This window comes from Prionailurus viverrinus, chromosome A3 (assembly GCF_022837055.1).
Source record: "Prionailurus viverrinus isolate Anna chromosome A3, UM_Priviv_1.0, whole genome shotgun sequence".
NCBI lineage: Eukaryota > Metazoa > Chordata > Mammalia > Carnivora > Felidae > Prionailurus > Prionailurus viverrinus.
Genome location: NC_062563.1, coordinates 74,486,175 through 74,502,075, shown reverse-complemented (window position 1 = coordinate 74,502,075; position 15,901 = coordinate 74,486,175). Strand labels below are relative to the sequence as shown.

At 38.3% G+C, this 15,901-nt stretch overlaps 1 protein-coding gene across 6 annotated transcripts in view; it reads left to right on the top strand.

Annotated features, from left to right (window-relative positions):
* The window catches only part of CCDC88A (coiled-coil domain containing 88A), a 148,384-nt gene that overhangs the window by 38,308 nt on the left and 94,175 nt on the right, over nucleotides 1-15,901 (top strand). For all 6 annotated transcript variants that reach the window (XR_007150925.1, XM_047852924.1, XM_047852925.1 and 3 more), the window contains exon 4: nucleotides 14,701-14,770. Coding sequence is in view for 5 of the 6 variants with exons in the window: in XM_047852924.1 (XP_047708880.1) it covers nucleotides 14,701-14,770 (70 nt within the window). In the remaining variant the exon portion in view is untranslated. The remainder of the gene's footprint in view (nucleotides 1-14,700; nucleotides 14,771-15,901) is intronic.

Here is a 15,901-nt window from a genome sequence, read left to right as displayed (position 1 = left end):
ATATTGTCATACATTATGGTGGGTCTGTTTCACAAAAGGAAAATGAATTTGGGTATGCTAAAATTCATAAATGTGTGTCTCCAAATTTTTTTTAATGGGTTGGTAGGAATCAGGGTCATCTTGTAGAAATGGTTCCCAGGGAGAAAAGAAGATTGACAGAATACCCTGAAATGATTATTAGTGGAAGGAATTATTTCATTGAATCTTTTTAGTAATGATAGGTAAACTTAAGTGTCAGTATTACTCCTTTTTTTCATTTTAATGATTTGGAATATGTACAAGCTCAGTAAGAATTACAGTGTCATTCAGATTTCCTCTCTTTTCTGCTACGTGTTATTGAATGCTAAGGCATTGGGGCTATAGTGGTGAACACAACAAACCATGCCCCTCATCTCATGGAACTTAGCGGTTTTATTAGAGGGATAATAGACAAGTAAATGACTAAATAAAATACTTTTGATTGTGATAAATAAGTACAATGAGGGAGTAATAATAAGAGGTCTTGAGAGAAATAACTGGTGAGAATAGATTTGAGAAGTTCATTGAACATGCACTTCTTCATGTTTAGTGGCAGTTAGACCTTTTCAGATAATCACTTGATCCATAAATGGCAAGTATTTTTGTCTTGCAAATAAATATTTGAAATTTCCAAGTCAGAAATAAGTAAGCTATAACTATCATGTAAAATTACCTAGGCTCTTTGAATTTTTAAAAAGTGTTATTTTTATTCCTGTGAATGAATAGTGAACTTGATTATCAGAGACACAGTTTGCTAGTAAAATCTTAGTCCATTTTTATAATTCTTTTTTTTTTTTACAGATAAAGTAATTTTTATTTATTTATTTATTTATTTTTTTTATGAAATTTATTGACAGATTGGTTTCTGTACAACACCCAGTGCTCATCCCAAAAGGTGCCCTCCTCAATACCCATCACCCACCCTCTCCTCCCTCCCACCCCCCATCAACCCTCAGTTTGTTCTCAGTTTTTAACAGTCTCTTATGCTTTGGCTCTCTCCCATTCTAACCTCTTTTTTTTTTTTTTTTCCTTCCCCTCCCCCATGGGTTCCTGATAAGTTTCTCAGGATCCACATAAGAGTGAAACCATATGGTATCTGTCTATCTCTGTATGGCTTATTTCACTTAGCATCACACTCTCCAGTTCCATCCACGTTGCTACAAAAGGCCATATTTCATTTTTTCTCATTGCCACGTAATATTCCATTGTGTATATAAACCACAATTTCTTTATCCATTCATCAGTTGGTGGACATTTAGGCTCTTTCCATAATTTGGCTATTGTTGAGAGTGCTGCTATGAACATTGGGGTACAAGTGGCCCTATGCATCAGTACTCCTGTATCCCTTGGATAAATTCCTAGCAGTGCTATTGCTGGGTCATAGGGTAGGTCTATTTTTAATTTTCTGAGGAACCTCCACACTGCTTTCCAGAGCGGCTGCACCAATTTGCATTCCCACCAACAGTGCAAGACGGTTCCCGTTTCTCCACATCCTCTCCAGCATCTATAGTCTCCTGATTTGTTCATTTTGGCCACTCTGACTGGCGTGAGGTGATACCTGAGTGTGGTTTTGATTTGTATTTCCCTGATAAGGAGCGACGCTGAACATCTTTTCATGTGCCTGTTGGCCATCCGGATGTCTTCTTTAGAGAAGTGTCTATTCATGTTTTCTGCCCATTTCTTCACTGGGTTATTTGTTTTTCGGGTGTGGAGTTTGGTGAGCTCTTTATAGATTTTGGTTACTAGCCCTTTGTCCGATATGTCATTTGCGAATATCTTTTCCCATTCCGTTGGTTGCCTTTTAGTTTTGTTGGTTGTTTCCTTTGCTGTGCAGAAGCTTTTTATCTTCATAAGGTCCCTGTAATTCACTTTTGCTTTTAATTCCCTTGCCTTTGGGGACGTGTCGAGTAAGAGATTGCTACGGCTGAGGTCAGAGAGGTCTTTCCCTGCTTTCTCCTCTAAGGTTTTGATGGTTTCCTGTCTCACATTTAGGTCCTTTATCCATTTTGAGTTTATTTTTGTGAATGGTGTGAGAAAGTGGTCTAGTTTCAACCTTCTGCATGTTGCTGTCCAGTTCTCCCAGCACCATTTGTTAAAGAGGCTGTCTTTTTTCCATTGGATGTTCTTTCCTGCTTTGTCAAAGATGAGTTGGCCATACGTTTGTGGGTCTAGTTCTGGGGTTTCTATTCTATTCCATTGGTCTACGTGTCTGTTTTTGTGCCAATACCATGCTGTCTTGATGATGACAGCTTTGTAGTAGAGGCTAAAGTCTGGGATTGTGATGCCTCCTGCTTTGGTCTTCTTCTTCAAAATTCCTTTGGCTATTCGGGGCCTTTTGTGGTTCCATATGAATTTTAGAATTGCTTGTTCTAGTTTCGAGAAGAATGCTGGTGCAATTTTGATTGGGATTGCATTGAATGTGTAGATAGCTTTGGTTAGTATTGACATTTTGACAATATTTATTTTTCCAATCCATGAGCAGGGAATGTCTTTCCATTTCTTTAAATCTTCTTCAACTTCCTTCATAAGCTTTCTATAGTTTTCAGCATACAGATCCTTTACATCTTTGGTTAGATTTATTCCTAGGTATTTTATGCTTTTGGTGCAATTGTGAATGGGATCAGTTTCTTTATTTGTCTTTCTGTTGCTTCATTGTTAGTGTATAAGAATGCAACTGATTTCTGTACATTGATTTTTTATCCTACAACTTTGCTGAATTCATGTATCAGTTCTAGCAGACTTTTGGTGGAGTCTATCGGATTTTCCATGTATAATATCATGTCATCTGGAAAAAGCGAAAGCTTGACTTCATCTTTGCCAATTTGGATGCATTTGATTTCCTTTTGTTGTCTGATTGCTGATGCTAGAACCTCCAACACTATGTTAAACAACAGCGGTGAGAGTGGGCATCCCTGTCGTGTTCCTGATCTCAGGGAAAAAGCTCTCAGTTTTTCCCCGTTGAGGATGATGTTAGCTGTGGGCTTTTCATAAATGGCTTGTATGATCTTTAAGTATGTTCCTTCTATCCCGACTTTCTCAAGGGTTTTTATTAAGAAAGGGTGCTGGATTTTGTCAAAGGCCTTTTCTGCATCGATTGACAGGATCATATGGTTCTTCTCTTTTTTTTTGTTAATGTGATGTATCATGTTGATTGATTTGCGAATGTTGAACCAGCCCTGCATCCCAGGAATGAATCCCACTTGATCATGGTGAATAATTCTTTTTATATGCCATTGAATTCGATTTGCTAGTATCTTATTGAGAATTTTTGCATCCATATTCATCAGGGATATTGGCCTGTAGTTCTCTTTTTTTACTGGGTCTCTGTCTGGTTTAGGAATCAAAGTAATACTGGCTTCATAGAATGAGTCTGGAAGTTTTCCTTCCCTTTCTATTTTTTGGAACAGCTTGAGAAGGATAGGTATTATCTCTGCTTTAAACGTCTGGTAGAACTCCCCTGGAAGCCATCTGGTCCTGGACTCTTATTTGTTGGGAGATTTTTGATAACCAATTCAATTTCTTCGCTGGTTATGGGTCTGTTCAAGCTTTCTATTTCCTCCTGATTGAGTTTTGGAAGAGTGTGGGTGTTCAGGAATTTGTCCATTTCTTCCAGGTTGTCCAATTTGTTGGCATATAATTTTTCATAGTATTCCCTGATAATTGTTTGTATCTCTGAGGGATTGGTTGTAATAATTCCATTTGCATTCATGATTTTATCTCTTTGGGTCCTCTCCCGCTTCTTTTTGAGAAACCTGGCTAGAGGTTTGTCAATTTTGTTTATTTTTTCAAAAAACCAACTCTTGGTTTCGTTGATCTGCTCTACAGTTTTTTTAGATTCTATATTGTTTATTTCTGCTCTGATCTTTATTATTTCTCTTCTTCTGCTGGGCTTAGGCTGCCTTTGCTGTTCTGCTTCTAGTTCCTTTAGGTGTGCTGTTAGATTTTGTATTTGGGATTTTTCTTGTTTCTTGAGATAGGCCTGGATTGCAATGTATTTTCCTCTCAGGACTGCCTTTGCTGCGTCCCAAAGCATTTGGATTGTTGTATTTTCATTTTCATTTGTTTCCATATATTTTTAAATTTCTTCTCTAAATGCCTGGTTGACCGACTCATTCGTTAGTAGGGTGTTCTTTAACCTCCATGATTTTGGAGGTTTTCCAGACTTTTTCCTGTGGTTGATTTCAAGCTTCATAGCATTGTGGTCTGAAAGTAAGCATGGTATAATTTCAATTCTTGTAAACTTATGAAGGGCTGTTTTGTGACCCAGTATATGATCTATCTTGGAGAATGTTCCATGTGCACTCGAGAAGAAAGTATATTCTGTTGCTTTGGGATGCAGAGTTCTAAATATATCTGTCAAGTCCATCTGATCCAATGTCTCATTCAGGGCCCTTGTTTCTTTATTGACCGTGTGTCTAGATGATCTATCCATTTCTGTAAGTGGGGTGTTAAAGTCCCCTGCAATTACCACATTCTTATCAATAAGGTTGCTTATGTTTATGAGGAATTGTTTTATATATTTGGGGGCTCTGGTATTCGGCGCATAGACATTTATAATTGTTAGCTCTTCCTGATGGATAGACCCTGTAACTATTATATAATGTCCTTCTTCATCTCTTGTTACAGCCTTTAATTTAAAGTCTAGTTTGTCTGATACAAGTATGGCTACTCCAGCTTTCTTTTGGCTTCCAGTCGCATGATAAATAGTTCTCCATCCCCTCACTCTCAATCTAAAGGTGTCCTCAGCTCTAAAATGAGTCTCTTGTAGACAGCAAATAGATGGGTCTTGTTTTTTTATCCATTCTGATACCCTATGTCTTTTGGTTGGCGCATTTAATCCATTTACATTCAGTGTTATTATAGAAAGATACGGGTTTAGAGTCATTGTGATGTCTGTATGTGTTATGCTTGTAGTGATGTCTCTGGGACTTTGTCTCACAGGGTCCCCCTTAGGATCTCTTGTAGGGCTGGTTTAGTGGTGACAAATTCCTTCAGTTTTTGTTTGTTTGGGAAGACCTTTATCTCTCCTTCTATTCTAAATGACAGACTTGCTGGATAAAGGATTCTCGGCTGCATATTTTTTCTGTCTAGCACCCTGAAAATCTCGTGCCAATTCTTTCTGGCCTGCCAAGTTTCAAAAGAGAGATCAGTCACGAGTCTTATAGGTCTCCCTTTATATGTGAGGGCACATTTACCGCTTGCTGCTTTCAGAATTTTCTCTTTATCCTTGTATTTTGCCAGTTTCACTATGATATGTCGTGCAGAAGATCGATTCAAGTTACGTCTGAAGGGAGTTCTCTGTGCCTCTTGGATTTCAATGCCTTTTTCCTTCCCCAGTTCAGGGAAGTTCTCAGCTATGATTTCTTCAAGTACCCCTTCAGCACCTTTCCCTCTCTCTTCCTCCTCTGGGATACCAATTATGCGTATATTATTTCTTTTCAGTGTATCACTTAGTTCTCTAATTTTCCCCTCATACTCCTGGATTTTTTAATCTCTCTTTTTCTCAGCTTCCTCTTTTTCCATAACTTTATCTTCTAGTTCACCTATTCTCTCCTCTGCCTCTTCCATCCGAGCCGTGGTGGTTTCCATTTTGTTATGCATTTCATTTAAAGCGTTTTTCAGCTCCTCGTGACTGTTCCTGAGTCCCTTGATCTCTGTAGCAAGAGATTCTCTGCTGTCCTGTATACTGTTTTCAAGCCCAGCGATTAATTTTATGACTATTATTCTAAATTCACTTTCTGTTATATTATTTAAGTCCTTTTTGATCAGCTCATTAGCTGTTGTTATTTGCTGGAGATTCTTCTGAGGGGAATTCTTCCGCTTGGTCATTTTGGATAGTCCCTGGCGTGGTGAGGACCTGCAGGACACTTCCCCTGTGCTGTGGTGTATAACTGGAGTTGGTGGGCGGGGCCGCAGTCAGACCTGATGTCTGCCCCCAGCCCACCGCTGGGGCCACAGTCAGACTGGTGTGTGCCTTCTCTTCCCCTCTCCTAGGGGCAGGATTCACTGTGGGGTGGTGTGGCTCGTCTGGGCTACTTGCACCCTGCCAGGCTTGTGATGCTGGGGATCTGGCGTATTAGCTGGGGTGGGTAGGCAAGGTGCACGGGGGCAGGAGGGGCAGGCTTAGATCGCTTCTCCTTAGGTGATCCACTTCAGGAGGGGCCCTGTGGCAGCGGGAGGGAGTCAGATCTGCTGCCGGAGGTTTGGCTCCGCAGAAGCGCAGAGTTGGGTGTTTGCGTGGAGCGAGGAAGTTCCCTGGCAGGAACTGGTTCTCTTTGGGATTTTGGCTGGGGGATGGGCGGGGGAGATGGCGCTGGCGAGCGCCTTTGTTCCCCGCCAAACTGAGCTCTGTAGTCCGGGGGCTCAGCAGCTCTCCCTCCCTTTGTCCTCCAGCCTTCCCGCTTTCCGAGCAGATCTGTTAACTTATGACCTCCCAGACGCTAAGTCGCGCTTGCTGTCGGAACACAGTCCATCAGGCCCCTCCGCTTTTGCAAGCCAGACTCGGGGGCTCTGTTTGGCCGGCGAGCCGCCCCTCTGCCCCGGCTCCCTCCCGCCAGTCCGTGGAGCGCGCACCGCCTCGCCGCCCTTCCTACCCTCTTCCGTGGGCCTGTCGTCTGCGTTTGGCTCCAGCGACTCCGTTCTGCTAATCCTCTGGCGGTTTTCTGGGTTATTTAGGCAGGTGTAGATGGAATCTAAGTGATCAGCAGGACGTGCGGTGAGCCCAGCGTCCTCCTAAGCCGCCATCTTGCCTCCTTCTCCCATTTTTATAATTCTGTCAGCAGCAGTGTTTGTCTTGACTACTGTGCCTGCAGTTTAAATAAGTACTGAATGAAGCAAGGTGGTTCCTCAACTACCACTAAAATAATAAGCTGAATCATTTGAGGCTCAGAAAAAAAAGAATACTATTAGGAAATTTAAATTTATTGGGACGTTTTTGTATGGTTAATGTCGTTAATACTAAAAAGAAATGGTCTGGTACCATTAATCTAGTTGCCAGAGAAAGGTGGTACTTATTAAGGTTTTTGTTTAATATGTGTTATAATAGCCAATATTTGGATTATTAATAAAATATAGTAGCCAAGGAAATGAGACTCTTTGTTTCTTATACAACACATACTTGATATCGTATTTTTGACATTTTGGTCAGATGTTCTTCCCTTTTTTTTTAAACAAGTTAAAAAAACTTTTTTGTTAATGTTTATTTATTTTGGAGAGAGAGACACAGAGCATGAGCGGGGGAGGGGCAGAGAGAGGGAGACACAGAATTTACATCAGGCTCCAGGCTCCAAGCTGTCAGCATAGAGCCGATGCGGGGCTCGAACCCACAAACTGCAAGATCATGACGTGAGCCAAAGTCGGCCACCCAACAGCTAAGCCACCAAGGTGCCCGAAATGTTCTTTCCTTTTAATGCCATTCATTTACTTTTTTTTTTATAGACTACTAAAATGTAAAATGTCTTAATTCTTTTCACTAGTAACACAGATAAAAGTATAAATACAAATATTATAAATGTAATTATGTTTGAATTTTTAAAATAGATCGTGTCTTTTTTTTAAATATTTTTTATGTTTATTCATTAAAAAATTTTTTTTTAATGTTTTATTTATTTTTGACAGACAGAGCATGAGCGGGGGAGGGGCAGAGAGAGAGGGAGACACAGAATCCGAAGCAGGCTCCAGCCTCTGAGCTGTCAGCACAGAGCCTGACACAGGGCTTGAACCCATGAACTGTGAAATCATGACCTGAGCCAAAGTCAGACACTTAACTGACTGAGCCACCTAGGTGCCCCTATATCATCAGTCTCAGAGAAGAGACTCTTATATTTTAGAAATCTTTGAAACTTATGTTTAGTACTATAGTAATGTGCAGTTTTAGTAACAGCATTTTGCTCAGTGTGTAATTCAGGAAAGGGATATGAGCCCAGACCTTTGCCAGAAGTATTGTTTAACTTCTTATTGTGAAAGTAGTTTCTGGATAACTTCTAGGAAGAAGGAGAAGCCTAGTTTAAGTTATCTTTTTTTTCTTAAATGAGCTTAGATACATTTTTAAAGTTTATTTATGTTGAGAAAGAGAGAGTATGCACAAGCACAAGTGGGGTGGAGAAGAGAGAGAGGAAGAGAGAGCCCCAAGCAGGCTCAATGCTGTTAGTACAGAGCCCAGCGTTGGGCCCAATCTCACAAAACACGAGATCATGACCTGGACTGAAATCAAGAGTTGGGCACTTAACTGACGGAACCACCCAGGTACCCCGTAGTTCAAGTTATCTTTAAAGATTAACTAAATACTGTCTGTGTTGGCACAAACATGAAATAGCCTTTCTTACAGTGTTTTAGCAATATGAACTTTAATTCACGGAAGCTTGTGTGTATATCAATAAAGCTTTTAGATGGTCAACTAAAAATGTAGTTAATATGCCACTTTTTATAGAAAAACTGTAAGTCAACAAAAAGTACTAGGAATAAAATTACTTGTACCTATCAGAGCACCTTTACTGTTATTTTCCTTTTAATGTAATCTCTGACAGTTCTTTCTTTTTTTAATTTTCTTTTTTATTTTTTAAAATTTGTATCCAAATTAGTTAGCATATAGTGCAACAGTGATTTCAGGAGTAGATTCCTTAGTGCCCCTTACCCATTTACCCCATCCTCCCTCCCACAGCCCCTCCAGTAACCCCCAGTTTGTTCTCCATATTTATGAGTCTCTTCTGTTTTGTTCCCCTCCCTGTTTTTATATTATTTTTGTTTCCCTTCCTTTATGTTCATCTGTTTTGTCTCTTAAAGTCCTCATATGAGTGAAGTCATATGATTTTTGTCTTTCTCTGACTAATTTCACTTAGCATAATACCCTCCAGTTCCATCCACGTAGTTGCAAATTTTGCCAGTTCATTCTTGTTTGGTCTTTTTCTTTTTATTAAGTATTGGTGTTCTCCAGGCTGTTTTCACACCAGGATAGAATTTCTCCCTGTTCTGTGAAACAACACAATCTCTAGTACGCCTTCTCATTCCCTGCTTTATTTTTGTACTTAGCACTTATCATCAAAATCACTTACTTATTTTCTGTCTACCCCCTGAGAGCACAGATTTTTGTTTACTGCTGTATTTCCATTTTCTAGAACAATGTCTGGCAGATAATAAACACACAGTAAATATTTGTTGAATGAATAACTGCTCTGGTTTTCTCAATTCTTTCAGTTATATTGCTAAAATTCTTTCTCTATACATTTTTTATGTTTCTTACCACTTTTTTTTTTTTAATTTTTTTTTTTTCAACATTTACTTATTTTTGGGACAGAGAGAGACAGAGCATGAACGGGGGAGGGGCAGAGAGAGGGAGACACAGAATCGGAAACAGGCTCCAGGCTCTGAGCCATCAGCCCAGAGCCTGACGTGGGGCTCGAACTCACGGGCCGCGAGATCGTGACCTGGCTGAAGTCGGATGCTTAACCAACTGCGCCACCCAGGCGCCCCTCTTACCACTTTTTTAAAAAAAAAATTCACATTTATTTACTTTTGAGAGACAGAGCATGAGTGAGGGAGGGAGAGAGGGAGACACAGAATCTGAAACAGGCTCCAGGTTCTGAGCTGTCAGCACAGAGCCCAATATGGGGCCCAAACCCATGAACCATAAGATCATGACCTGAGCCGAAGTCAGACAGTTAACCAACTGAGCCACCCAGGTGCCCCTTTTCTTGCCACTTTTCTAACAAACTAATTCATATACGTATGTATTATCATCCTTAACTCTTCAATTAATCTGTTCCTCCTACTTAAAGTCATATTTATCTTGGGCTCAAATATGTATTATTTTTCCATTTATTTAGCACCTTAATAATGAACATCTTTAGAACTAGGTGATGTCTGGGAAATCTGGGGATGATATTTAATAGAGTTTCAACAATAGCAATCAGGTTTTTTTAGTCTCTGATATCTTTTATGTTTTGTTTATTTTTCAGTGTTACTTGTAAGATTAGAATAGGGAAATAGGAATTTTTACAAATCTTCTGGATGCATAGAGCCAAATAGAGGTTTTAGAATAATTGGATTTTTTAAATTTGTGTAGTTTTTAGCTGCCTTGCCTAATATTATCACTTTCAGACATAACTAAATTAATACTTGGAAATAACGTAAAAGATAGATTTTTTTCCCATTAACTAGTATTTTATAATGACCACTAAAAAAAAAAAAAAACTTTATACTTTTGTTTTATTTCCTGCCCTTCCCAACAGAAGTCACATACACAGTAAGTCATGGAGCTGACGTTTAAGCCTAGACATTCAGATTGTACTCTACCAGAGTATGCTGTACTAGGTATCAGATTCTGCTACACTAACGTACATGTTCAGACACATGGAGTTAAGTTTGAATATAGCAGTTTTTTGTAGCAATTGCATCATCGAACTACTAGAGTTACATAGCATAAAAGTCAAACATATTAGGTTATTGATGATACCATACAGTGAAAGGATCAATGAGATTGCTTTTATCTTTTTGAACAGACAGAGTTACCATGAGGCATGGGAGAACAGAGTAGGCAGGAGTGGGGAGCCAGCTGAGGAAGAGGGTGGAGGAGTGAGGTTGTGGACGTATTGAAGATTACTATTGGTCTGGACAGTTTCCTTATAACATTATACCAACATGGAATGTTACATGGCAAAACAATGTAATAAATTACCTTGAAAATCTAAGTTGATGTTTTCTGGTATGATTTATCAGTTTTCACGCATGTTATCCCAAAACAAGTGGTATAAATGAGAATTATCCTTTATCTTAAAACTGAGGTAAACGTTTTTTCCTAATAATTCAGGATCTCTTAAAATTTAATACCTCTTTAATAATACTGAATTTGAATGTTCTTTGTTCTTAGACTATCTCTGCTAAATGGGATAGAGACAGAACAGTGATTGCTTTTTTTTATGCATCTCATATTTATGATTTCTTTTAAATACATGTACAGTTAGTCTTTTTTTTTAATGTTTATTATTTACTTTTGAGAGAGACAGAGCATGAGTGGGGGATGGGCAGAGAAAGGGAGACAGAATCCGAAGCAGGCTCCAGGCTCTCAGCTGTTAGCACAGACCCCAGTGTGGGACTTGAACCCATGATCTGTGAGAATATGACCTGAGCTGAAGTCGGACGCTCAACTGACTGAGCCCCCCAGGCGCCCCTGTGGGAAATAAATTTCTTTACAACATTCAGCCATCTCCAGGAATATGGCCGCCTCCCCAGTTATTCAACGCTTCATCGCGGATTGAAGAGGCAGAGGAGAGAATAGGTGAATTAGAAGATAAAATTATGGAAAAAGAGGAAGCTGAGAAAAAGATAAAAAAATCCAGGAGTACAAGGGGAGAATTAGAGAACTAAGTGATGCAATCAAACAGAACAATATCTGTATCATAGGAATTCCAGAAGAAGAAGAGAGAGAAAGGGGCTGAAGGTGTACTTGAACAAATCATAGCTGAGAACTTCCCTGATCTGGGGAAGGAAACAGGCATTGAAATCCAAGAGGCACAGAGAACTCCCTTCAGACATAACTTGAATTGATCTTCTGCATGACATATCATAATGAAACTGGCAAAATACAAGGATAAAGAGAGAATTCTGAAAGTACCTAGGGGTAGATGGGCCTTAACATACAAAGGTAGACCCGTAAGGGTAGTAGCAGACCTGTCTACTGAAACTTGGCAGGCCAGAAAGGAATGGCAGGAAATCTTCAATGTGATGAACAGAAAAAATACGCAGCCAAGAATCCTTTATCCAGCAAGTCTGTCATTCAGAATAGAAGGAGAGATAAAGGTTTTCCCAAACAAACAAAAACTGGAGGAATTCGTCCACTAAACCAGCTCTACAAGAGATCCTAAGGGGGATTCTGTGAGTGAAATGTTGCAAGGACCACAAAGTACCAGAGACACCACTACAAGCGTGAAACCTACAGATATCACAATGACTCTAAATCCATATCTTTCAATAATAACACTGAATGTAAATGGACTAATTGCTCCAACCAAAAGACATAAGGTATCAGAATGGATAAAAAAACAAGACCCATCTATTTGCTGTCTACAAGAGACTCATTTTAGACCTGAGGATGCCTTCAGATTGAAAGTGAGGGGATGGAGAACTGTCTATCATGCTACTGGAAATGAAAAGAAAGCTGGAGTAGCCATACTTATATCAGACTAACTAGACTTTAAATTAAAGGTCATAACAAGAGATGAAGAAGGGCATTATATAATAATTACAGGGTGTATACATCAGGAAGAGCTAACAATTATAAATGTCTATGCACCAAATTTGGGATCCCCCAAATATATAAAACAGTTAATCACAAACATAAGCAACCTTATTGATAAGAATTGATAAGTCTCCTGGTAATTGCAGGAGACTTTAATACTTCACTTACAACAATGGATAGAATATCTAGACAGAGAATAAATAAAGAAACAAGGGCTCTGAATGATATATTGGATCAGATGGACTTGACAGATATATTTAGAACTCTGCATCCCACAGCAACAGAATATACTTTCTTCTTGAGTGCACATGGAGCATTCTCCAAGATCACATACTGGGTCACAAAACAGCCCTTACGTAGTATAAAAGAATTGAGATCATGCCATGCACACTTTCAGACCACAATGCTATGAAACTTGAAATCAAGCACAGGAAAAAGTCTGGAAAACCTCCAAAAGCATGAAGGTTAAAGAACATCCTACTAAAGAATGAATGGGTCAACTAGGCAATTAGAGAAGAAATTAAAAAGTATATGGAGACAAATGAAAATGAAAATACAACAGTATGTCCATGTAGTCTTGATAATTTTGCTTCAAGGCAAGGAAACAAAGAATGATTCTTTAGGTCCATTTAGCTGTTACATACTTAGCTAATAGCATATTCTGTCCTGAGGTAACTTGCTTTGAACTGGAAATTTTATTTATTAAATAACCAGACTCAGTCTTTGGAGTAAGTGATTTTAGCACTTCTTGACACTTACTCTTAATTATTTATCTGACATGATACACATACTGAGTGTATACTTTTTCTTTAAATGTGTGCATGTTTTGGGGCACCTGGGTAGCTCAGTCATGCATCCAGCTTCAGCATAGGTCATGATCTCATAGTTCTGGGTTTGAGCCCCGTGTTGGATTCTGCACTGACAGGAAGGAACTTGTTTGGGATTCTCTCTCTGCCCTTCACCCACTCACGCGTATGTTCATGCTATCTCTCTCTCAAAAATAAATAAACATTAAAAAAAATAACATGTATCCATGTTTTGGTAATAGTTTTTTAAAGAGCCAGTATATATAACACTGAAGAAAATGTTTTGAGTCTTTCCAATACATACCTATAAGGAATTATAGATAAAAGATGAATTCTAATGAACCTCTGGTACATGTTACACACTGGCTATGGGAAAATGCTTTATGGGATCTAGAATTACACATCTTTAAAAAGCAATACAAGTTAAATTTTCATGATATTTGCTCCCTCATCATAGTAGTAAGTAAAGAGTGATTCAGAAAGAATTAAACACTTTTAAAAATGTATTCCTCAGTAACTGGTTATGTCTGAATATATAGTGAAAGCCAAATTATAAGGACATTCACAATTGTTTGTATAATTTTGCATAGATTGAGCAATATCACAGGACAGCATTGAGCAATATCACGGGACACCTGTCGTCCTGTAGTCTTAATTCATTGCAGACCCTTTGTAGCATGTCATTATTAGTGATAGTAATGACAGACACATTGTGTTCCTTCATCTCCTCAAAACAAGGATAATAAAAATGGAAGATGCATAGTTGATGTATTAACTAAAATGAGTAATTTGAAAGCATTCAATTCTTCTGAATCATCCCATAGTATCAGAATGTGTATATATTCTTGTCACGGACAATTTGAGAGAAATTGAACTAAAACATCTATTGTAGATAGAGGGGAGAAATAATGATTCACTGAGGAAGAGCTCACTTGCGTGAAATGATCTTAAGACACAATTTTTAATGAAGTAACTAGTGTCCTTAATTTTTTTAATGTTTATTTGTTTTTAAGAGAGAGAGAGAGAGAGACTGAGCATGAGTGGGGGAGGGGCAAAGAGAGAGGGAGATACAGAATCCGAAGCAGGCTCCAGCCTCTCAGCTGTCAGCACAGAGCCTGACATGGGGCTCAAACTCAAAAACCGTGAGATCATGACCTGAGTGGAAGTCGGACATTCAACTGACTGAGCCACCCAGGTGCTCCATGATTTCCTTAATTTTAATAGAGGTTTTTAATTCCCTTAAAGAGAAGTAACAAAAGACCAAAAAGAGTAATCGTGCTTGATCTTTTATTGAGGAATATTATTTAATCATCTTTAAATCATCATCTAATACCTAAAACTCAGATTTCCAAATAGTCAATATTAGACCTGTTCACTTGGACACTTATTTTGTAGATATTTGATATGTTATTAAGTCTGGCTGATACTATAATTTTAGTTACTTAATTCATTAACTTAAAGTTACAAAAAGTTTAAGATCTTAGATGTCTTTTTAAGACCTTGGGTAAGTTTTTTCACCTTTTTGAAAGCTTTTTATTTGCAGTATAGCATATCCACAGAGAAGTGCACAAATCATAAGTTACAGCTTATTGACTAATTAATCAGCATTACCTGTATAACAACCATTGGGGTATCTTTTTACAGGAGACTTTGCAGCAATTGATCATGATGTCATTGCCAAATGTCTTAATCATTGGCAAAAATCCTTTTTCTGGTAAGTATTAAAATTAGCACAATGTGATAGTCTTAACTTTGCGTAATGCTATAATGCTTATCAAGATCTTGCTTATTTATATGAATACAATGGCTCTAGGTAAAATCAGAGGTGATACTCCATTTTATAAAGAGGCAATAAGCTTAGAATATTTGTAATGTGTAGGACGGAACAAACATTCATTTTACGTTAAGGCCAGTGTTGTTTTAACTCTACCACATCGATACTTTCCTGTAATTATTTTTAGTATCTCATTATAAACAATATAGAACATGATTAAAGGAACATAACCTTAGAAAAGAAGTGATTTTGAAATAATTTCTAGGTTTGTATTCATACATTTGCTCTCATTGCCAGAGCTGTTTGAATCTTAAGATTTTAGTGATTGATGTTGTAGTTTAAATTAAACTACTTCTAAATAGAAAGATGAGAAGCAGTTTTCTTAGGTCATTTAAATTATTTTTGTCAGAAATTTCTGCCCTTTGCTAGGTTTTAAATGTGACCTGTTCAGAGTTTTAATTTTTGAACGACTAGGGAAATTAGCAACTACTAACAAATTCAACAATGGACTTACTTTTTCAGGCTGTCTGTAATCCAACTCCAAGTGTATCTTCTCCAAACCCCACCCTCCATTCTCATTCAAAACACAAATAAAGCTGAAATAAAAACTAAAATAAAGCAGCTGCTTTTCCTGAGGAAATTACCACTTAGGCGAGGTGAATCAGTTTAGATGGTCTTTAGAGATATTCTGGGATGTTTGACTATACAAATTAAAAAATGAAAAAAATTATATGTGAAATGGAATTATTTTCAGTTTCACATGCATTTAGTAATTACCTACCAAATTATAAAGACCAGGAATATAAAGAAAATGGTCTGTACTTTGCAGAATCTTGTGTTTTGGTGAGAGATGCACAGATGACTGGGAAACCATGTAATAATTAATACAAAATAGAGCTCTGTAAAAGTATTAAGGCATGTGAAATATGGAGCCGTTATTCTTATAGTTGGCAGATAAGAGAGGGTTGGGGACCACTGGTGGCTGGTTTGGTCAGGGAAGACTACACAGAGATATTAGAGTGGTGCCTAGGATCGTGATTAGTAAGTAACTCACTAGAGGGATGGTGTAGG